At 44.5% G+C, this 24,082-nt stretch overlaps 1 protein-coding gene across 1 annotated transcript in view; it reads left to right on the top strand.

Moving 5' to 3' along the window:
* Positions 1-24,082, top strand: part of LOC129818386 (transmembrane protein 132C-like) — a 169,317-nt gene that overhangs the window by 93,261 nt on the left and 51,974 nt on the right. Inside the window, exon 4 of the mRNA XM_055874221.1 lies at positions 16,646-16,832. Within this exon, the coding sequence (XP_055730196.1) occupies positions 16,646-16,832 (187 nt within the window). The remainder of the gene's footprint in view (positions 1-16,645; positions 16,833-24,082) is intronic.

Raw genomic sequence — 24,082 nt, 5'->3', positions numbered from 1 at the left:
TGTTATGTTACAGCCTTATTCTAAAATGTATTAAATCATTTCCCCCCCTCATCAATCTACAGACAATATCCCATAACGACGAAGCAAAAACAGGTTTTTAGAATTTCTTGCAAATGTATATAAAAAATGTAAAACTGATCTCTGTACTTTGCTCCTTTCATCTTTACCTCGATCCTGACTAGTTTCCCAGTCCCTGCCGCTGAAAAACATCCCCACAGCATGATGCTGCCACCACCATGCTTCACCGTAGGGATGGTGCCAGGTTTCCTCCAGACGGGTTCTTGGTCACCTCCCTGACCAATGCGCTTCTCCCCTGATAGCTCAGTTTGGTCAGGCGGCCAGCTCTAGGAAGAGTCTTTGTGGTTCCAAACCTCTTCCATTTATGAATGATGGAGACCACTGTGTTCTTGGAGACCTTAAATGCTGCAGAAATGTTTTGGTACCCTTCCTCAGATCTGTGCCTCGACATAATCCTGTCTCGGAGCTCTACGGACAATTTTTGCTCTGACATGCACTGTCAACTGTGGACCTTATATAGACTGGTGTGTGCCTTTCCAAATCATGTCCAATCAATTGAATTTACCACAGGTGGACTCCAATCAAGTTGTAGAAACATCTCAAGGATGATCAATGGAAACAAGATGCACCTGAGCTCAATATCTTTGCAAATAAGGTATTTCATTTAATCCATTTTAGAGTAACCCTGTAACATAACAAAATGTGGAAAAAGGGAAGAGGTCTGAACACTTTCCGAATGCACTGTATATTCATACGTTTACTGAACTCTTCCTCCACACCCCCTAAACATCCTCCTGTCCCTTCTGCATGCAGTGTGACATGATGCTGGTAGTGTAGAGTGGCTGGACTATTGCAATGGAGAGATTACCAATTACCAAGATTACACCTGAGAACTAATCAGAGGTGTCACCCTGCTTAAGGATACAGTGCTACAGTAATTAATGGTGGCCTGGTTCTCCATGCACTCCCACATCCACTCCTACTGATCATTAACATCCCTGCATTCATCTGCTTGGCTGATGCACAGCACTGCCAGTCATCATTGGAATCTGATTGCATTGTGGGACGGTAGCTCTAATTCAGAGCAATAAATGTGGCTCCAATGGCCTCAACTCACCATTGATTGGCTGTTTTCCTTGGCGGTGTGCCTTGAGATTTGCGTATTGGCCTCGGCACTGAAAGTCTGAGGATCTCCTTATAAACTAGAGAGGGCTGGATATCGAACCCCTGCTCCATTCAATCTGCACTCATCATTGTTCTGTCAATAAGGCTTGCCTTGGATGACTCTCCAACACAGCGGTCACTGCCATATCCACATATTGTTGGGTACTCCGAATAGATGTACATATCAACACATTCATAAACTGCAGATGCTGTAACTGGAAATGGAAAGAGGAAAACATCCTTTATTGAGATTTCAGGTGTACATTTATGCCTATAGCTTGGGCTACTTTGACACAGCACAGATCCTAAAATACACGCAGGCCCTCATATAGAACGTATTACTCGCCAGCTTCATATGCCTATTTCTCATGGTAACAAATGCACATTGGGAATGATGAATTTCTGCTCCTGCTAATCTAAATCACTGGGGACGGGAGGGAGGGTTCCAGTGCCAGGAACACCACATTGACTGTCTACTCTAGCCGCTCATGTGAGGAGAGAAAGAAAAAAAAAGTGAAGAGAGGAGGAGAAAGAGAAGGGGAGCTGTCACAATGCACTGGAGGAGGATTGCTTTCCGTAGCGCGGCCCGGGGCCGGTATTACCATGTCATGAGAACAATCCATCAAATTGGGGTAAATTGTACATGCTGTTTCAGGGCTATGTATACAGCAGTAATGAGATCATGGATACGATGGAGAGAAGGATGATGCTTCTAACACGTGCTACAGCTTGATTGTGTGTTAGCATGGTACACAGAGAAGAACAGACTCATCCCTATACTCATACACTTGTTCATTCATCCGTCCAGAGCTCACTTTTCATCCACTCCGCCATTAGCTGGGGGGGAAAACATTGTGTCGCTCAGTGATGTAGTGGAGAACAAAATAGGTGGGTAAACTCATTGCTGATCGAGATGAAAAAATAAACGCTCTCTATACTTTCAAAGCAAATTTCCGCAAAAGGTGGGCAAACTGTTGGGTAAAAAAACAAGTGAGTAGAATATTTGAAGTTAAAGACAGCTCGTCTGGCATTTCAGCCCGTTCTCCCGCTCTCTCACTAGACGTATACAGTAGTCTTGTATTGTTGATGGCTTGTATTCTTTGTGTAGGCTGTGTACTAGCTGTCATGTCCTTGTTATAGTGCTGTACAAACATACAGACATCCCAGAAGGAATTATCCAGTGTCTTTGAGAATCTCTCTCTCTCTCTCTCTTTTTCTGCCTCTGTGTGTGTATCCGTGTGTGTGTATGTGTCTGTTTATGTGTGTGATTGTGCGAATTGCTACAGAGAGAGAACACTGAGGACGATATTAGGGATATAGTAATGTGAAATCACAGTACTTCCCTGTAACTGTGTTGGTTGGGGGAGAGAGTTGAGTTGTGTCGAGCATCATGTGTGTTGGCCGGGGAATAGAGTTGTGTGTAACACCATGTGTGTTGTCGATTTAGTTGAAGTTCCTTTAATTAGTCCTCCGATGTCATGGACGACTTCCTACAATTACCGATCGAACTTCCATCTCAGCAAACGGGAAGTGGGGAGGGGGCTCTGGGTGGTGCAAGAGTCACTAAACTCACGGTTCCCTTTTTATCAATTCCTCCTCTCAATCATAGAGAACTCCAAATTGTATTAGGTTTCATTAAAAATCAAGATAGCAGCCAGCATCTGAGTCTCTGACATGCATGGTAGATGATCCCCTATTGTGCCGAATGAGAAGTGGAAGAGAAGAGCTGTGTTGTGTCTGTTTTATTGGAGATTCTATTCTCTCAAACTTGAGCGCCAATTTGCATGTAGTGCCCGTGTGGACATTAGCATGCGCGCCCCGGTGTTTGTGAGTGCATGAGCATGTGATTTTGCGTGTGCATTCCCCTGCTTAATTACGCTGATTGGGGATTGTAACTCATTTCCGCTGACAGCACGGGCTGCATTCCAAACACTTCCAGACACACCCTATCCCCTCAGCCCTCAAATTAAGTGGACACTTCTGATGACGTATCATGACGTCTGCCGAGTATACACTTGCAGGGAGGAAGGAATCATTTTTAAATGGACCGCCCTTGCCCGCAAATTCATCACTCGTTCATCCCGTGAGGATTGTGTTTTCAGCCACCAATAGCTTGTGGGTGCTTTATATGCACTACAGTCAATTATGATTGCATGTCTATTATATTAACTATATAATTATTAATATATGCCTACTGTATGATATCTAGCAAATTAATTAGCTAACTAACATTAGCCTGCCTAGCTACTTCTGAAAAAGGAAACATTTTTATTTCTACAATTTCCAAAAGCTAACCAAACAAAAACATAAATACTTTGATGAGACGTGTTTGTGCAATAGTATCACAATTTCTAACTTATTTACATTCGTTTTTACTTACACATGTATGTTGACTCCATACTGACGTTGAGGTTTTAAGTTTTGTCAGAGTGAGGGAGAGGGAATGTGATGGTGAAGGACTGCACTTAGCATTTAAGCATCATCATATAGCGCTGGAATCGGTAAAATATAATATCATATATATAATATAATATATGCCATTTAGCAGATGCTTTTATCAAAAGTGACTTAAAATAATGTTTATATATTTTACCGATTCCAGTGCTAGGATACTATCTGATGTCCACAGCACAACTTCCTCCTCAGTATCAGTCAACTTCATTACAGCTGTCACGCCCTGGCCTTAGTTATCTTTGTTTTCTTTATTATTTTAGTTAGGTCAGGGTGTGACATGGGGGATGTTTGTGTGTTTTTTGTCTAGTCTAGGGTGTTTGTATTGTATAGTTTTTTTTGTAGAGTTCATGGGGTTGTGTTCAGTGTAGGTGTTTATGTAAGTCTATGGTTGCCTGGATTGGTTCTCAATTAGAGACAGCTGTCTATCGTCGTCTCTGATTGGGAGCCATATTTAAGGCAGCCATAGGCATTAGGTAGGTTGTGGGTAATTGTCTATGTTTGACGTTAGTAGCTTGTGTCTGCACTTTCGTTTGTTAGCTTCACTGTTGTTTTGTTTAGTTTGTATTAGTTTCGTTTTCATCTTCAAATAAAAGAAGATGTATCTATATCACGCTGCGCCTTGGTCCTCTCTTTCACCTAAAGACGATTGTGACAACAGCCGAAGAATGAGTGTGTTGTGAATGTTTAATGTTCACCGGCCAAGATTGAAAAAGCACAATAACCAGGGTTGTGTTCAAGGTTGTTTTTTTTAATGTAATTGTTGCAAGGTTATTATAGTTTTGTGTTTTAAATATTAATTTTTATTTCTATTAGATTTCTATTTGAAATTCAGTTTAGTTTCAGTTTTCAGATCTGATTTACTTTTATTTTAGTTTTATAAAATCATTTATATTTCGTTTTTATTTTATTTACTTTTAGTTTTAGAGGCTACTGTAGGAGTGAGTCATTTATATGTTGCATAGTTTTGTGTTTTTGAGGGATTTAATTTCTTGCCACTGGGGGGCAGTATTGCATAAGTTGATTGGTCAGGTCATAGGTTAGGTTTAAAGTCAGACTCAGCGAGATGATGAACATGCATCAGGTAAACAGCAGAAGAAGGTCAATTTCCTGAACATCCAGGGGCGTTGAAGTGCGAGGCTAAACCTTTCCGCTGTTTTGGTCCCGTAGCTACCATGTTGTAGCAGAGTGAAGTGCACCCGTGCAAATACTAGATACACTATGTGACTGTGAGAGCAAAAACTTGCTTCGCAATCATCTCATGTGGCGCGATCCTCTGCTCAGACGTTGCTGATGCCTGCCATATCTTACAACACCTGGATAGGTATTTTAAAGTGATGTGCATCTTTTCCTTTCAAGACGATCCGATACATATCTAAGTACATTGGTTCTGATATGATACAGGAACGATACGTTTTAGTTTTAAATTATTTGGTGCGATTAAGTTTGATTAGAGGAACGAATCGATGCAATTCAGTTTAATGCGATACGATGCACTAACATTTGTTACGTAAACACATTCATTTTCTATTCTAAATTCTAATCTGCTGCTGATGGATTTCATAACCTGGTTCTCTCTGAGCTGGATCTGTCTGAGCCGACTTCTCTCTGAGCTGGATCTGTCTGAGCCGACTTCTCTCTGAGCTGGATCTGTCTGAGCCGACTTCTCTCTGAGCTGGATCTGTCTGAGCTGACTTCTCTCTGAGCTGGATGTGTGTGTCAATTATGAACATGTCTATGTGTGAAGGAAAATCTCAATGCTACATTCTAGACCATTCTGTGCTTCCAACTTTGTGGCAACAGTTTGGGGAAGGCCCTTTCCTGTTTCAGCATGACAATGCCACTGTGCACAAAGCAAGGTTCATACAGAAATTGTTTGTCGAGATCGGTGTGGAAGAATTTGACTGTCCTGTATAATGCCCCATTGAACACCTTTGGGATGAATTGGTTCCAACAGTGCAGTATTGGAACTCCGACTGCTAGCCATGCCTAGTCGCCCAACATCATGGCCCGACCTCAATGCTCTTGTGGTTAAATGTAAGCAAGTCCCCACAGCACTGTTCCAACATCTAGCGGAATGTCTTCCCAGAAGAGTGGAGGCTGTTATAGAAACAAATGGGGGAACAACTCTATATTAATGCTGATGATCTTGGAATGAGATGTTCGACGAGCAGATGCCCAGATACTTTTGGTCATGTAGTTTATCTTAAACATTTGAACCTTGGACCGATGCGTATCGGTGAAGCATTACATCCCTAGTATTTTGTGTATCAGCTAACCACATCATGGTTGCATGCCACGTCATTGACTGTGCAGTCGGGCACCACACTGCTATACCATATGATGTGGTTAGCGGATACCTATCTAGGCATTGTAAGATCTGGCATGCATCAGCAGAAGAACACGACCAACATTTTAAAGCAATCTGGTGACCGACTGCACAGTCGATGATGTGGTATGCAACCATTGGTTGATGCATGTAATGTTTCAGCAGGGGAACGCGACCAATATCTGCGGTGCTGCTCGTGGCAATGTAACCTCTCTGAGTCCACCTTTAAATGAAAGTAAATCTCAATGTGAACCATCAGATTCAGAATCTTGAAAACCTCATAAAAATGTTGCCAAAACATATACTAAATCTAAATAAAACTGAACATAATTAATTTAATTTGAGTTAGTTTTGGAGTTGATGTTAATAGTTTCAGTGTAGTTTTAGTTTACTATAATAACCTTGCATTGTTGTCTCTTTAGGGTAGCATTAAGGAGGATATATGATATCTTACTTTCTATGGGAAGCAAAATGTCTGTAGTCTGAGGTCTCTCTTCTCTGGTGACAGGTGCTGCTCTAAGGGTGCTCTGGGTGTTGTATGATTACAGATGGCTTTGGGATACACAGCTTGTCAGTGTTTGGTTTAGCTCTTTGACATGATTGAGCACTTTGCCTTTTGTTCACTTGTACATAAATTACTTCAACACCGTCTGTAGTGGTGTACCAGTCATTCACTAAGACCGGTGTCCTTGGCATTTTACAATGCAGCCATGATCTGGCTTGGCTTACTGTAGTACCTGCTCCACTAATCTCTATCTATCTGCTCAAGGACAGCCATAGCTCATCAGCTGCCCAGCCCTGGCCTAGCCCCATCATGGAGTTCTCTACTCCCAGTCTGTCCAGCTCACTGGGAACATGCCTGAACATAATTATGGACAGTAATGTGGCATGAACACTCTCCTGAGAGTGACCCAGACTGGCTGCTGCGGCGTCGCTTTATTTCCATTTCCGCTGCTGCTGAAACATTACCCTCAATTCAACTAAATTCAAAAGACTTAATTTATTCCACAAGGGGCAATTATGCTGGACGAGCCTGGCAAATGAGAAGTTAGGTACATACATCATGCATATATAGACATACAACATGAAACATTGGCATACTAATTAGACTCTTGTGTTTTCCCATACACATATATTACTGTAGCAGACCTGAGGGCAAGTCTCATGAGTCTCACTACACTCTCACTGGAGTCTCACTGGAGTCTCACCACACTCTCACTGGAGTCTCACTGGAGTCTCACCACACTCTCACTGGAGTCTCACTGGAGTCTCATTACACTCTCACTGAAGTCTCACTGGAGTCTCACTGGAGTCTCATAACACTCTCACTGGAGTCTCACTGGAGTCTCACTGGAGTCTCATTACACTCTCACTGGAGTCTCACTGGAGTCTCACTGGAGTCTCACCACACTCTCACTGGAGTTTCACTGGAGTCTCATTACACTCTCACCACACTCTCACTGGAGTCTCACTGGAGTCTCACCACACTCTCACTGGAGTCTCACTGGAGTCTCATTACACTCTCACTGGAGTCTCACTGGAGACTCATTACACTCTCACTGGAGTCTCACTGGAGTCTCACTACACTCTCACTGGAGTCTCACTGGAGACTCATTACACTCTCACTGGAGTCTCACTGGAGTCTCACCACACTCTCACTGGAGTCTCACTGGAGTCTCATTACACTCTCACTGGAGTCTCACTAGAGTCTCACTGGAGTCTCACTGGAGTCTCACTGGAGTCTCATTACACTCTCACTGGAGTCTCACTGGAGACTCATTACACTCTCACTGGAGTCTCACTGGAGTCTCATTACACTCTCACTGGAGTCTCACTGGAGTCTCACTGGAGTCTCACTGGAGTCTCACAGTTGTTCATAGCCGAGTCACCAACAGGCACTGGAGACACAACCGGATTGGCTTGTTGGTGTTCTGGGGTTGATTGATGTCATTGCGTACCCTCTTCGGACCCTCCATAGCCCACAGCTCATTTGCTCTCCCATTACACTCTCAACCAATAGCCTGATGGGTATTGGCTTCCTCCCTGCTTTGGTGTCCATATTCATGTGATGTCTGGTAACATTTAAACAGTGACTCTTTCTAACAACAACACTCCTCTATGGTATTAGTGTTGTCATGGCTGAGAACTACTGAGAATTTAAACTCAGTTTCAGAGTAAATATACTGGGGAGTAATGAATAGTTTAAGTATTAATTGATTGCCTTTTGTAGGACCTTGCTCTGGATAAATTCTGACTCTCTAATAGGCTTCCTCTTCAACTAGGCTGCAAACTTATTCAATTTTACATATACATATTACAATATGACAATATTACACACACATAGAACATGTACTGGATGAGAAGGGAATGTAACCCAGTCCTTTCTCTGAACCACATTGCTGTCATGACTCAGTATTGGACACAAGTGGAGGGAGATCACAGCAAACACTCTGACAGGGCAGACATGCAGTGATGTTGGGTGTATTACTCAACAATGACCTTATTGCTATACTGTACTTCATTTGAAAGCATTGAGGAAATAACATCCTTGCCCCACCGTGTCACTTCCTGTACCCTGCTACTTTGTCTTCTTCTGGGAGCAGTAACTACCACTACACCCTCGGATGCATATGCATGCACACACATTCAATGTATGTTCACTCAAGCACACATCGCATACATACAAGATGCAGTAGATAAAGCTTTATGAGTTCCAGTTCCATCCTCTTCATTAAAGATGATCAGTATCTGGTAATATTTCAAACTGTCTTTTCTCCAATATTTGATATTTCCTCCTTCTGCCCTCTGCGGCCTGTGGGAATATGTTTGTATCAAATCAAATCAAATCAATTGTATTGGTCACATACACGTGTTTAGCAGATTTTATTGCGGATGTAGCAAAATGCTTGAGCTTCTAGTTCCGACAGTGCAGCAATATCTAACAAGTAATATCTAACAATTTCACAACAATTAACTAATACACACAAATATAAGTAAAGGAATGGAATTAAGAATATATAAATATATGGATGAGCAATGTCAGAGAGGCATAGACTAAGATACAGTAGATAGTATAGAATACAGTATATACATATGAGATGATTAATCCAAGATATGTAAACATTATTAAAGGGACATTATTAAAGTGACTAGTGTTCCATTTATTAAAGTGGCCAATGATTTCAAGTCTGTGTATGTAGGCAGCAGCCTCTCTGTGCTAGTGATGGCCATTTAACAGTCTGATGGCCTGAGATAGAAGCTGTTTTTCAGTCTCTCTGTCCAAGCTTTGATGCACCTGTACTGACCTCACCTTCTGGATGGTAGCGGGGTGAACAGGCAGTGGCTCGGGTGGTTGTTGTCCTTGATTGATGATATTTTTGGCATTCCTGTGACATCGGGTGCTGTAGGTGTCCTGGAGGGCAGGTAGTTTGCCCCCGGTGATGCGCTGTGCAGACCGCACCACCCTCTGGAGAGCCCTGCGGTTGTGGGGGGTGCGTGTTCTGTTTCAGGCGGTGATGCAGCCCAACAGGATGCTCTCAATTGTGCATCTTTAAAAGTTTGTGAGGGTTTTAGGTGACAAGCCACATTTCTCCAGCCTTCTGAGGTTGAAGAGGCGCTGTTGCGCTTTCTTCACCACACTATTTGTGTGGGTGGACCATTTCAGTTTGCCAGTGATATGTACGCTGAGGAACTTAAAACTTTCCTCCTTCTCCACTGCTGTCCCGTCGATGTGGATAGGGGGGTGCTCCCTCTGCTGTTTCCTGAAGTCCACGATCATCTCCTTTGTTTCGTTGACGTTGAGTGAGAGGTTATTTTCCTGACACCACACTCCCAGAGCCCTCTCTGTAGGCTATCAAGTTGTTGTTGGTAATCAAGCCTACTACTGTTGTGTCGTCTGCAAACTTGATGATTGAGTTTGAGGCATGCATGGCCAAGCAGTCATGGGTGAATAGGGAGTACAGGAGGGGGCTGAGCTCGCACCCTTGTGGGGCCCCAGTGTTGAGGATCAGCGAAGTGGAGATATTGTTTCCTACCTTCACCACCTGGGGGCGGCCCGTCAGGAAGTACCGGACCCAATTGCACAGGGTGGGGTTTAGACCCGGGGGCCTTGAGCTTAATGATGAGCTTGGAGTTTACTATGGTGTTGAATGCTGAACTGTAGTCAATGAACAGCATTCTTACATAGGTGTTCCTTGTCCAGATGGGATAGGGCAGTGATTAGTGTGATGGCGATTGCATAGTCTGTGGACCTATTGGGGCGGTAAGCAAATTCAAGTGGGTCTAAGGTGACAGGTAATGTGGAGGTGATATGATCCTTATGGGATTTCAACTGACCACTTCCGTCCTGTAAAGCTCCAGGTCTTGGCCCCCATGCTGGCTCTCTGATTGAGTTCCCTGCTCCCCCAGTGGGGGGGCTGAACCTCCCAGAGCTGCCTCAGACAGAAGCACTCTATCTTTGTCACTGTCCTGCTGAGTCTTGGCCTCAGACAACTTCCAGCCCACCACAGCGCACCAGCCCTTACCTTTGACCTATTGGAATTGAGATTCCTCCAACGATTAACGCCCATGCCTGCCTAGCTACATCTCATCTGCCTCTACTTCAAAGGCCTTGTTTAATTCCTCCCCACCACAAACACACACACACACACACACACTCACAATCCAAACAGGCCCGCTACGGCACGGCACAAACAGTCTGCTCCACAGTGTGGCGGCTTTGTGTTGGAATTGATTCTGTTCTTTGATGTATCATTGTTGTCACTGCTAACCAAAAAGCTGCTCGCCAGAAAGGATCCTCCTAGAGTCTCCAAGGAAAAGAGTTGTATTTTTTCCTGTGTTTTCTCAGCCCCATTCATAAAGGTGTTAGGCTTATAGAACACACTCCTCTGCTACCCAGGCTGTTCCTGTTGAGAAGATTCCATCTTACTATTTAATTTTTGAAGGGCTGTAATTTCAATCTGTCATACTTTCATTTGTTCCTGGAGTCCTTTGTCACCACAGCTCTCTGCTGGAGAAGAATCTCACTAAGCCGAACAAGGAGTTATTGTGTGTCTACGTGTTTGTACACATGCTTTTTAAAGCGCATCTAGCTCTCACAGTCTCACGTCAGAAGTAGACGTTCATCCATGTTTCTCAAAAGTCAAATTTCTAAGTTATTCCAAACGTCAAATTTCTAAGTGTTTAAGGTTAAGTTTAGGTATAAACTCCAAATTGTATAGCTAAGGGTTAAGTTTAGGCATTAACTCTTAAATTGTAAGGTTCATTATTAGCTCTGAATGGTTAAGGTAAGGGATAAGGTTTGGGATAGGCTTAAAACAAAAATCTCAAAAGCAACTTTCTATTGCTCGATTCAAACATGCTGCTTTTGGCACTGGTGGCCGATGCTAACACCCATCCTCCATCCCTGTCCACAATGCCCTAGCAAAACTGAAACCTACTTGTAGTCGACAGCGCTCACTGTTGCCCCCTAGTGGCCAGTTTTCAAGTCATCTCCCAATGTCCTCATTAATGGACGGACGTCAAATACTGACATGTATCACCGGTGACCTGGCTGTGTAAGCGTGTGTGTATATTCATCAATGCATGTGTATATTCTTGACTGCTGTTAGCTCGTTGACACACAGGTCGATACAGCCCGACGATCCAGGAAAAGCCTCTTGACACATCACCCGAGTGGCACACTGGTCTAAGGCACTGCATTGCAGTGCTTGAGATGGCACTACAGACCCTGGTTCAATTCCAGGCTGTATCACAACCAGCTGTGATTGGGAGTCCAATTGGCACAGCGTCGTTAGGTTTGGTCGGGGTAGGTCGTCATTGTAAAGAAGAATTTGTTCTTAACTGACTTGTCTAGTTAAATAAACACAGTAACTACACTATTGTGTGACTTATTCTATTTCTTTCAGTGTTTGTCTCAGGCATGCATCTTGAAGAAGCAGCAGCTGGTAGCTGACTCTGTGCTTTGTTCAGTTAGACTAGTGTTCTATGGAAATGTTGCTCCCTCTCTCCGGATGCATTGAAAGGGCAAAGTATGGTTATGTTTATAATGAGACACAGAGGGAAGCAGGCTGACCTCTCTGGCCAGCAGACTGCAGCCATTTATAATCCTCAACACATGCTGTGGCAATTCCAGCCACCAGTTCACATACTGCCCTCTGCTGGACACTGCATAGGGAGAGTGTGTGTGTGTCAAAATTGATTTGAACAGAATAGAAAAGGGACAAGATAAGTACACAGTATCTTTTTTTATGATTGAGCTTTTGTGTCTTGCCCAAGAAAATATTTTTGCAGTGCTGTTCCCTCATATGTTGCAGTCTGTCCTCCAAACCTCTGCAACCATAAGCTCTCAGTACACATTGATCTCACGACCAGTCTTTGAAGTGTGTGTGTAACTGAAATGCTTAACTAGAACAGCTTCTGGGAGTCTCAAATGGAAAATATACTCTGCTAGAATGTTCGACTCCAAGACCTTGGATCTCAGTGTTCTCGCCTTGTGGATTGTGGCATTGCTCCAGTTGCACAATATGACAATAAGGACACAACTTAGCTGGTACAATACAATACAGGCATCAGTTTCCAACCAACTCATTCTCCTGTAGATTGTGTAATGCCTATCTGTGTCAGTGAGCACTTTCCTTGAACACTAAGAGGCATCTCATACTCCACTCAACAACATTAACACAATAGGGTTTGTTTCTAAGTAATACTTGGCATTGACGGCAAGTTTCAGGACCCTGTGTAACAGTCCTGACCTATTTATGTTAGTTTTTATGTGTTTTTGGTCAGGGCATGTGTTTTGGGTGGGCAGTCTATGTTACCTGTTTCTATGTTGGTTTCGGTTTGCCTGGTATGGCTCTTGATTAGAGGCAGGTGGTTTGCATTTTCCTCTAATCAAGAGTCATATTTAGGTAGGGCATTATCACTGTGTGTTTGTGGGTGATTGTCTCCTGTGATGTCTTCGTTATGTTCGATGTATTCACTTTTGGAGCTGTTTGGCTGTTCGTTATGTTTCGATGTCCGTTCCTGTTCGTGAGTTTACGTTTGTCTATGTAAGTTTATGTTCAGGTTGCGTCAACATCGTTTTGTTATTTTGTAAGTTTTGAAAGTGTTTTGTTTTGTTTAGTCTACGTCGTATTTGTAATAAAAATGGCTTATTTCCCTGACTCCGCATTTTGGTTCGAAGATCCTTCTCTCCTCACCTCATCTGAGGATGAGGAGAGCGACAGCTATTACAGAATCACCCACCAAAATACAGAGACCAAGCGGTATGGGAAAAATGCTCGACGGAGCAACAAGGACTTTTGGACTTGGGAGGAGATCCTGTCTGGTAGAGGACCCTGGGCGCAAACTGGAGGAAATCGCTGCTCTCGTGAGAAGAGTGAGGCAGCCACAGCCCAGGAGCGCTGGTATGAGGAGGCAGCTAGGAGACGTGGATGGAAGCCGGAGATTCAAGCTCGTAACCGGAATTATGAGGGGACACGTCTTGCACGGAAGCCCGAAAAGCCCGTGAGTAACTCCCAAAAATTTCTTGGGGGGGGGCTAAGGGGTTGTGGGCCAAGGGCAGGTAGGAGACCTGCGCCCACTTCCCAGGCTAACCGTGGAGAGCGGGAGTACGGGCAGACACCGTGTTACGCAGTAGAGCGCACGGTGTCTCCTGTACGTGTGCATAGCCCAGTGCGGGTTATTCCACCTCCCCGCACTGGTAGGGCTAGATTGGGCATTGAGCCAGGTGTCATGAGGCCGGCTCAACGCGTCTGGTCTCCAGTGCGTCTCCTCGGGCCGGCATACATGGCACCTGCCTTACGCATGGTTTCCCCGGTTCGCCTGCATAGCCCAGTGCGGGCTATTCCACCTCGCCGCACTGGCAGGGCGACCGGGAGCATTCAACCAGGTAAGGTTGGGCAGGCTCAATGCTCAAGAGAGCCAGTACGCCTGCACGGTCCGGTATTTCCGGCGCCACCTCCCCGCCCCAGCCTAGTACCTACAGTGCCTATATTACGCACTAGGCTACCAGTGCATTTCCAGAGCCCTGTTCCTCCTCCACGCACTCTCCTTATAGTGCGTGTATCCAGTTCGGTGCCTCCAGTTCCGGCCCCACGCACTAAGCCACCTGTGCGTCTCCCAAGTCCTGTACACACTGTCACTTCTCCCCGTACTAGTCCTGAGGTGCGTGCCCTCAGCCAGGTGCCACCAGTGCCGGTACCACGCACCAGGTATAGAGTACGCTTTGAGAGTTCAGTGTGCCCTGTCTCTGCTCCCCGCACTAGTAGGAAGGTGCTTATCATTAGCACGGTGCCTCCAGTTCCGGCACCACGCACCAGGTCTACAGTGCGCCATATCCGGCCAGAGCCATCCGTCTCCCCAGCGCCATCTGAGCCATCCGTCTCCCCAGCGCCATCTGAGCCATCCGTCTCCCCAGCGCCATCTGAGCCATCTGTCTTCCCAGCGCCATCTGAGCCATCCGTCTTCCCAGCGCCATCTGAGCCATCCGTCTGCCAGGAGCCTGCAAAGCCGCCCGTCTGCCATGAGCCTGCAAAGCCGCCCGTCTGCCATGAGCCTACAGAGCCGTCAGCCAGACAGGAGCCGCTAGAGCCATCAGCCAGACAGGAGCCGCTAGAGCCGTCAGTGAGCCATGAGCAGCCAGAGCCGTCAGTGAGCCATGAGCAGCCAGAGCCGTCAAAGAGCCATGAGCAGCCAGAGCCGTCAGTGAGCCATGAGCAGCCAGAGCCGTCAGTGAGCCATGAGCAGCCAGAGCCGTCAGAGAGCCATGAGCAGCCAGAGCCGTCAGAGCGCCATGAGCGTCGTGAGCCGTCAGCCTGCCATGAGCGTCGAGAGCCGTCAGCCTGCCATGAGCGTCGAGAGCCGTCAGCCTGCCATGAGCGTCGAGAGCCGTCAGCCTGCCATGAGCGTCGAGAGCCGTCAGCCTGCCATGAGCGTCGAGAGCCGTCAGCCTGCCATGAGCGTAGAGAGCCGTCAGTCTGCCATGAGCGTCGAGAGCCGTCAGCCAGCATGGACCTGCCAGAGCCGTCCAAACAGGACCTGCCAGAGTCCTTCAGCCGGGATCTGCCCCTTGTCCCGGTGTTGCCCCTTGTCCCGGTGCTGCCCCTTGTCCCGGTGCTGCCCCTTGTCCCGGTGCTGCCCCTTGTCCCGGTGCTGCCCCTTGTCCCGGTGCTGCCCCTTGTCCCGGTGCTGCCCCTTGTCCCGGTGCTGCCCCTTGTCCCGGTGCTGCCCCTTGTCCCGGTGCTGCCCCTTGTCCCGGTGCTGCCCCTTGTCCCGGTGCTGCCCCTTGTCCCGGTGCTGCCCCTTGTCCCGGTGCTGCCCCTTGTCCCGGTGCTGCCCCTTGTCCCGGTGCTGCCCCTTGTCCCGGTGCTGCCCCTTATTCCAGTGATGGTCCTTATCCTGGTGCTGCCCCTTGTTTTTGTGCTGCCCCTTGTCCCGGTGCTACCCCTTGTCCCGGTGCTGCCCCTTGTTCCGGTGCTAGCTGATTATTTAGGGGAAGGTAATGTTTGGGTGGTCAGTGGTAGGGGTAGACAGAAGAGGGGAGTGACTATGGTGGTATGGGGACAGCGTCCGGAACCGGAACCACCACCGTGGTCAACTGCCCACCCGGACCCTCCCCTGGACTTTGTGCTGGTGCGCCCGGCGTTCGCACCTTGGGGGGGGGGGTACTGTAACAGTCCTGACCTATTTATGTTAGTTTTTATGTGTTTTTGGTCAGGGCATGTGTTTTGGGTGGGCAGTCTATGTTACCTGTTTCTATGTTGGTTTCGGTTTGCCTGGTATGGCTCTTGATTAGAGGCAGGTGGTTTGCATTTTCCTCTAATCAAGAGTCATATTTAGGTAGGGCATTATCACTGTGTGTTTGTGGGTGATTGTCTCCTGTGATGTCTTCGTTATGTTCGATGTATTCACTTTTGGAGCTGTTTGGCTGTTCGTTATGTTTCGATGTCCGTTCCTGTTCGTGAGTTTACGTTTGTCTATGTAAGTTTATGTTCAGGTTGCGTCAACATCGTTTTGTTATTTTGTAAGTTTTGAAAGTGTTTTGTTTTGTTTAGTCTACGTCGTATTTGTAATAAAAATGGCTTATTTCCCTGACTCCGCATTTTGGTTCGAAGATCCTTCTCTCCTCACCTCATCTGAGGATGAGGAGAGCGACAGCTATTACACCCTGGCGCAAGTTGTAGTTTCAGGATTCCAAATGCACATTTGTTTGTTTGCCAGGGATGTTTTGTGTCTAGTTTTATCTTAGATAAAGAATGCCAGGTGACAGACAGTCATGCAGGCTGATCAAATAGAAGGCTCAGCAAATCAAATACGTTTAGGATTTTTGTATTCATTGTTTTTCTGTGTCTTTGTTTGCATCACAATCAGTGGAGAGTCAGTGTTATGCTTTGCCAAGGAGGATCAAAAGTCAATTGCTTTTTTCTCCCTCATGCTTCTGGGGGAGTGTGTGGCAGAATTGAACTAAACTCTGGTTGGGTTTCATTAGATACATGTAACAGCTCTCTTTTTTTAAAGAAAAACTTGTCAGTGTGGCACTCCCCTTTCCCTTCTATATTACCCTCTCTTTTTGTCTCACTGATGATAATAATGCCAATGCATCATAACGCCTTTTCTAAACACCAAAGATCACTTGGCAGAAAAATAAAAACCACCTCTGTTTACCTCTCCCCTCTCCCCCAGGCCAGAGGCAGGCTACCAGAAGGTCCTCCAGGTGGATCTGGAGGTGAACGGGCTGCTGGACCCGCAGGGCAGCCGGGTGGTGACGTGGCAGGTGGAGTACCCTCTGACTCGCTCCCTCACTGACGAGGTCCAAACCCTCATCCGCCTGGCACCACAGGACCTGGGTGGCATTGTGCCACTGGCCATGGTGAGTGGAGTCCCAGAGGAACCAGAAAGAGTGTGTGTGTGTGTGTGTGTGCGTGTGTGTGTGTGCGCGTGTGTGTGTGTGCAGCTTTACCTCACATGGCTGACTGCACTCTGCAGGAGGCTTTGTCTCTCGTCTCTCCAAGGCTGTACCAAGTGCTGTACCTATCTTTGCAATTCTAAACACTCATATCATCGATTTCCCCCCGCTCTAATGCTTTGATGTCTTTGTCTCAGTCTACTGCCTGCGTCTGGAAAAAGCAGAGGAAAGTCTAATTGCACTTACAGGCGTAAATAATAGGAATTGTTAACTTCTTCTGGCTGCAAGCCCGAGGCCGGCCACAATATGACAACAGCCACTTCAAGTGCAGGGCGCGAAATTCAAAATATATTTTTTAGAAATATTTAACTTTCACACATTAACAAGTCCAATACAGCAAATGAAAGGTAAACATCTTGTGAATCCAGCCAACATGTCCGATTTTTAAAATGTTTTACAGCGAAAACAGCACGTATATTTATGTTAGCTCACCACCAAATACAAAAAAGGACAGACATTTTTCACAGCACAGGTAGCATGCACAAAGCCAACCTAACTAACCAAGAACCAACCAAACTAACCAACAAACAACTTCATCAGATGACAGTCTTATAACATGTTATTCAATAAATCTATGTTTTGTTCGAAAAATTTGCATATTTCAGGTATAAATCATAGTTTACATTGCAGCTACAATCAGAAATTGCACCGAAAGCAGCCAGAATAATTACAGACACCAACGTCAAATAACTAAATGCTCATCATAAAACATTTCTGAAAAATACATAGTGTACAGCAAATGAAAGACAGGCATCTTGTGATTCCAGCCAATATTTCCGATTTATTAAGGGTTTTACAGCGAAAACACAATATAGCGTTATATTAGCTTACCACAATAGCCAGAAACACAAGCCATTCCCCAGTAGCAAAGGTTAGCGATCGTAACAAACCAGCAAAAGATATATCATTTTTGACTAACCTTGATAAGCTTCATCAGATGACAGTCCTATAACATCAGGTTATACATACACTTATGTTTTGTTCGCAAATGTGCATATTTAGAGCTGAAATCAGTGGTTATACATTGTGCTAATGTAGCATATTTTTCCCACAACGTCCGGATATTTTTCTGACACTTTTTCTGACACACATATTCTGACCAAATAGCTATTCATAAACATAACAAAAAAATACATGTTGTATAGGAAATGATAGATACACTAGTTCTTAATGCAATCGCCGTGTTAGAATTCTAAAAATAGCTTCATTACGACATCCAGCTTAGGTATAGCGAGAGAGTACCAAAAGCTAGGCGCAAACGACTAGCACAACATGTTCGACAGATATATGAAATAGCATCATAAAATGGGTCCTACTTTTCCTGATCTTTCATCAGAATGTTGTACAAGGGGTCCTTTGTCCAGAACAATCGTTGTTTGGATTTAGAACGGCCTTTTTCCCTCTCGATTTAGCAAGCACACTTGCCAAGTGGCGCGAAACTCTCCATGTCAACAAACGGAAGAGAACGGAACACGGCAAAACTCCCGAAAAAATTTCAATAATCTGATTAAACTATATTGAAAAAACATACTTTACGATGATATTGTCACATGTATCAAATAAAATCAAAGCCGGAGATAGTAGTCGCCTACAACGACAGCTTTTCAGAAGGCAATCCCTGGTTCCTTCTTGCGCCTTCCTGAAAACAGGAAATGGATGACACGTCATTCCAAGAGGATTTATTCCACTTCAGACCAAGATAAACACTCCCTTTCTTCTCTCACTGCCTCTTGACATCTAGGGGAAGGTGTATGACATGCATGTATACTAATACGTATCATGCCCATTTATAGGCAGACCTAGAACAGAGCCTCGATTTCAGACTTTCCACTTCCTGGTCAGGAAGTTTGTGCCAAATGAGTTCTGTTTTACTCACAGATATAATTAAAACGGTTTTAGAAACTAGAGAGTGTTTTCTATCAAATAGTAATAATAATATGCATATTGTACGAGCAAGAATTGAGTACGAGGCCGTTTGAAATGGGCTCCTTTTATCTGGCTACTCAATACTGCCCCTGCAGCCCAAACAGGTTAACCTTTTAATGATATGATCATTTTGTGTTGGTTGTGAAGCTAGGAGGCCATTTTGAAAGTGGTGTGTCTGAGTAGTGAGGTGAACAAGCTGAAGTTCCATGTTGAAAGCCCTAACCCCTCTGCTTTGTTTAAACACTAAGCTTGCACTTCTTAATTGGCTGTAATTTGGCTAATAGAGCTTTCGGTACTTTCCATGATTGAGAAGGTAATTGAGTTTGGACACAGGATAATCTTTTTAAAAAGCTAATGGATACTGTACATCGGCAAGTGACTCTAGACAACCAAATGTATTACAATAATACATATTTATTTATGATAAATTGTTTGCAACTGTTTGGCTTTCAGTGTTGTTGTAGATTTTAGTTTTTACACCATGAAAATAAAAATGTACGCTGCAGGCAGATTTTTTGTACATTTTCCAAACTGCAGATTGTGACGGGTTATGGGTTATGTGGAAATCAAATACCTTCTAAGCTCTTATTATGGTAATTGGTGAGAAATTCACTTCACCCCCACAAACATTTATGTATTCAGCACATGACAGCAACACGTAGACTTCTACTGTGTCTTTAACCTTTGTCTGGCTCCATTCTAATAGGTCTGATATTTCCCCTTTTGTCAGAAAATTAGCTCCTCCTGCTTCTGTAGCTGCTACCAGGGTCTGTGACGTAATAAAGGGAAGCATAGACTTTAGTTCAATCCTTTTATTAGCTAGTCAGGACAGTAAATATGGATCTCTGTGGAAAACATTTGAGAACATCTTGAGTCTTGTCAAGTAGTAGTGGGAGCCAGGTGTGATTCTGTCTGCAATGGCTGGGGTCCCATTATGTTTGTGCCAATGCCCATACACCGAGAGAGACATGGTCAGGCTACGGTTTTCTACTCTTATTAACTTTCCTCATCACACACACACATATATACACAAACACAGCATGTTGACAGCGTTAGTTCCGAGTGCATGGCCCATCCATTATTACTTTATGACTCATCCTTGGCGTACATCTTACAAGTAGACATGTGAACCCAGTGGATATTACACTCTGAGAACAGGAGATTGAAGATAGAGAGAAAACATGATTACAGTCAGATAATGATGGGAGCTGTCTGTCTTGGCAGAGGAAACCACTATGTGTAAATCATCACTGCTACTCTGGATATAAAGTGCCACCTGTCCTGACTCACCCATAGACCCGTTGGTCCTTTGACTCTGTGCCTCCCCACACAGTCACCCTCTTCATTGTCTTTCTGGCAGGATTGAGAGAGAGGGGGAGTGTAAATGATAGAAAGAAATGAGAAAGAAATTCAGGACTACGGACCGCACACTAAACAATGAACATGCAGAGGGAGGGAGAGAGAGAGAGAAAAACATTTGCATGCGAGAGAGACGTGTGAGAGAGCGAGAAGGGAGGGAGAAACCGTCCGTTCCGTTAACAGACTTGAAAGAGTACATTTAATCAGAGGTGAGTCAAGTACAACATCCTTCCCGGGCATAGTTCTTGTTCAATTTCCACTGTTGTGTGTCTCTTTACTCTCATTATAAGAAAGCTCTTTATATCAGAAACACTATCATTAGCATTTCATTAACAACCTCAAAGCTTGCTTTAGGTCAAATGCTAATATTAGCATTATGCTCATCGTTCCATAACACTCTAATCACTACCATAAGCATTTCTCTAACATAGTCCCATGGAATAGTGCTATTATCTGAAATAACCGGGGTTTGCCTAAATGTAAGTGTTCCAAGCTGTGTCTACATTGGTGACATGACGGGTAATGACAAAGTGTCGAAAATGAGGACAAACATTCAGTCATCCCAATGTCAAAGTAATGTCCTCTAAAGGCGAGGGGAGATGAAAGGAGATAAGTCCAAAGAGAAAGCTGTCCTGCATCAGTGATTTATACACACAACAACCACAACATTATACCAGCCAGAGATGACAGCCTCCCATCATTTATGCTGTTTCTCTGTCAGGAACTGTGTTTAGATATTGACATGGAAGTCAGTCAGTGGTAATAATAGCCTACTGTAGCTAGCTAGCAGATTGGGGCTGTCTGCTAGCATACTAAGTATCCTCTAAGAAGCATTTCATGAACTGACATAGCAGCCAGTCAGTGGTAATAGTAGCCTAGTTAGCAGAGTGGGGCTGTCCGCTAGCATGCTGTGCAAGCTACTCTCTAGGAAGCATTGGCTGTCTTCATGGCCATTTAATACGACTCATAACTTAATTAAGTTCTCTTGTGGATATGTTGGATTTTAATTCACTGCTCTATCTTCCTAGGGTGTGTTGACAGCACTAATTCTCTCTCTCACGTAAAAAAAAATCTCTGTCCTCCCTCTCCTCTCACCACACTCGGCTGTGGTCGGCTGTGAGAAAACATAAATCAAGCAAAGTAACGCGCGAAAAGTCAGCTCCCATCAAACGTTCTCCAGATTCTGGTGAGGATTTGTTTTGTTTCTGCTGATAGGGCTTAACGGCTGCTCTCTCTCTCTCTCTCTCTCTCACTCTCTCTCACTCTCTCTCACTCTCTCTCACTCTCTCTCACTCTCTCTCACTCTCTCTCACTCTCTCTCACTCTCTCTCACTCTCTCTCACTCTCTCTCACTCTCTCTCACTCTCTCTCTCTCTCTCTCTCTCTCTCTCTCTCACTCTCTCAATCTCTTTCTCTTTCTCGCTTGCTCTTACACCCTCTCTCTTTCTATACCATTCTCTATGAGGCTTCTCTTAAAAAGCAACATCTATTTGTGTCAAGCTTCATTTACAAGACTAGCTCTTTCTGTGTTTGTGTGGTGTGTGTGTTTGTTTGCATGTTAGCTTGTTTTTCCTCTCCTCATAGTGTCAGACTCCTGCCCTCATAGCAGCTCAGAGAACAGGGCAGGGCCTGACTTCAGCACACTGAAGAACCTAAGCTCATTTTAATCAAAAGGCCTTCAGAACCACTAACGGTCCTCTGCAAATAAACAGGCTTCATCACAGACAAGAAAATAAAATAGCAGTGCTTTAATCAGAGCTCAGTGACAAGCTGGTAACAAATACACAATAACCAAAACCCACAGATTATGAAGCCCACAATTTGTGTAATAAATCAATATGTAATTAATGAGGAGGGTATAAATCACAGTGGGTCCTGATGAAATAATCAATATTGGTATTTATTACTTCTTCAGATGGCAGAATGCCCTCCAAAATAAATCTTTATTTGCTAATACCCAGGCATGAGAAATCAGCAACTACAAACTCCACTCCAAGTGAACAGTAGAATGAGTCAAGGTACAATCCAGTTGGCAATATGTGAGACATGTAATTTGTGAGAACCACAATAATTTCATAACAGATGATGCCTGCCATTAAATGGTCAAGAATCAGCTGTCCTGGCACCCCAATGGTTCAATGACCTCCCCCCTGATGCTAGGACAGCAGAGTCCCTGCCCATCTTCCGAAAACATCTGGAACCCTACCTTTTTAAAGACTATCTTAAATAATCCCACAGCCTCCCCCTTCCCTAACACCCTTGCCTTTTGTGAACTAACTCACACTTGACGTGTTCCATTTAGCACTGACTTTGCTGATAGCTACTTTATTGAGGAAAATTGTATTTACTATGACTAAGGTATGTGGCTATTTCACCTAGCTATCTAAAAATGAATGCACTAACTGTAAAAAGCTCTGGATTAGAGTGTCTGCTAAATGACTAAAATGTAAATGTTATGAAAACTGGTGATTGAACTAGCCTACTCTTTCCTTCCCTAGACCAGTTGGAAATGACTGACACATCTCTGTGAATGATGTCGTTGATGAAATGCCATTTTCCTGCTTTTTCCCTGGCTGCCATCTTCATCTTTACATTCCATTTATCAGCCAATGCATTTTCAGCCTCCTGCTCATTGCTGTGCCTGCCGCCCTCATCCCTGGCCATAACCATTGAACAAATAACATTCTCAGAGTGTATTGGACGTACTGGTTGAAAACTGTTTATTTCTCTGGGGAAAATATGGGTTTGTGGAGATACAGAAAACAGCATTTTTCCTCTCTCCTTAGCTTTCAGTTATTGCCATAGGTTAGAGATGTGTGAATGTATAGGTGATGTGAGAATGTCAGTGTGAATGAATGTATGGAGAATGGAAGGTTATTGATTTGATTATTTGATCCTATTGAATTTGAATTGACTGGAGCACTTGGTTTTGATTTGGTCATTTTAGTACCCTGACTTTTTCATTGACATGACCTGACCAGGAAACATTTTTAATTTGAAATTAATTGGAGGAATGATACATATTTCTATGCAGGTGAACAAGTGTACCACCATAGGACCTCTCGGTAGTGGAAAGTTTACCTTAGCATCCCATCCATCTCAATAGGCTCGTCAATAGAAGCAATGCAGAGCTGCGATGGATTATAGTATCAAGTCAATGAATAATGCAGGATGCTCAGACAGAGTCATGGCCTTGGATAAACTCTATTGCAGGGTTCCCCAAGTGGTGGTGATTTTATTAGGTCCCCAAAGTTGTCTGAGCAAAAAATATTGTTGTGCTTAAAAGACTGTAAAAACACCAGCAAATCAGCTCCAAGTGATTTTAATTTTGGAAATCTGTTTACCAAACTATTCCCACGCATAATAGAGAGATATTGTGAGAAATGTAAGCAAGGTTTGACATGATAATGTTTTAGTTTGTGCTTGCAGACAACATATTGTTTGTAATTGTATTTACCACAGATCCAGGATCAGCTTTCCTCAGCCCCCAGTGTTAGATGAACCACAAGGAGGTCAGTATCATTCCACAGTAGGAGGCCTAACAATAACACAATAACAAAACAATAACACAAGCCTGACTTGGCCCCCTCAATGTGCTCAACAGCAATTGGGCATTCTTCTACTCGTCCCAAAGACTCCTCCGGTCGATACCCATCTTCCCGTGTGAGCGTTGTTGGTTTGTGTGAGCACTGTGTGTCATCTCCTGCCTGTCAGTGATGCTGCTTGTGAGCCTAGATCATGCCTGCCATCCTTACAGCCTAAATGGAGCCCAGCGCACTGATCAATACCCTTCTTAATCATCCTGCTGTTTGTGCGTGCATGTGTTTGTGTCTCAGGGTTGACTCTGGGATGGTTCAGGGGTATGAGTG

This window comes from Salvelinus fontinalis, chromosome 21, assembly GCF_029448725.1.
Source record: "Salvelinus fontinalis isolate EN_2023a chromosome 21, ASM2944872v1, whole genome shotgun sequence".
Taxonomy (NCBI): domain Eukaryota; kingdom Metazoa; phylum Chordata; class Actinopteri; order Salmoniformes; family Salmonidae; genus Salvelinus; species Salvelinus fontinalis.
This window is presented reverse-complemented; position numbering and strand designations above follow the sequence as displayed.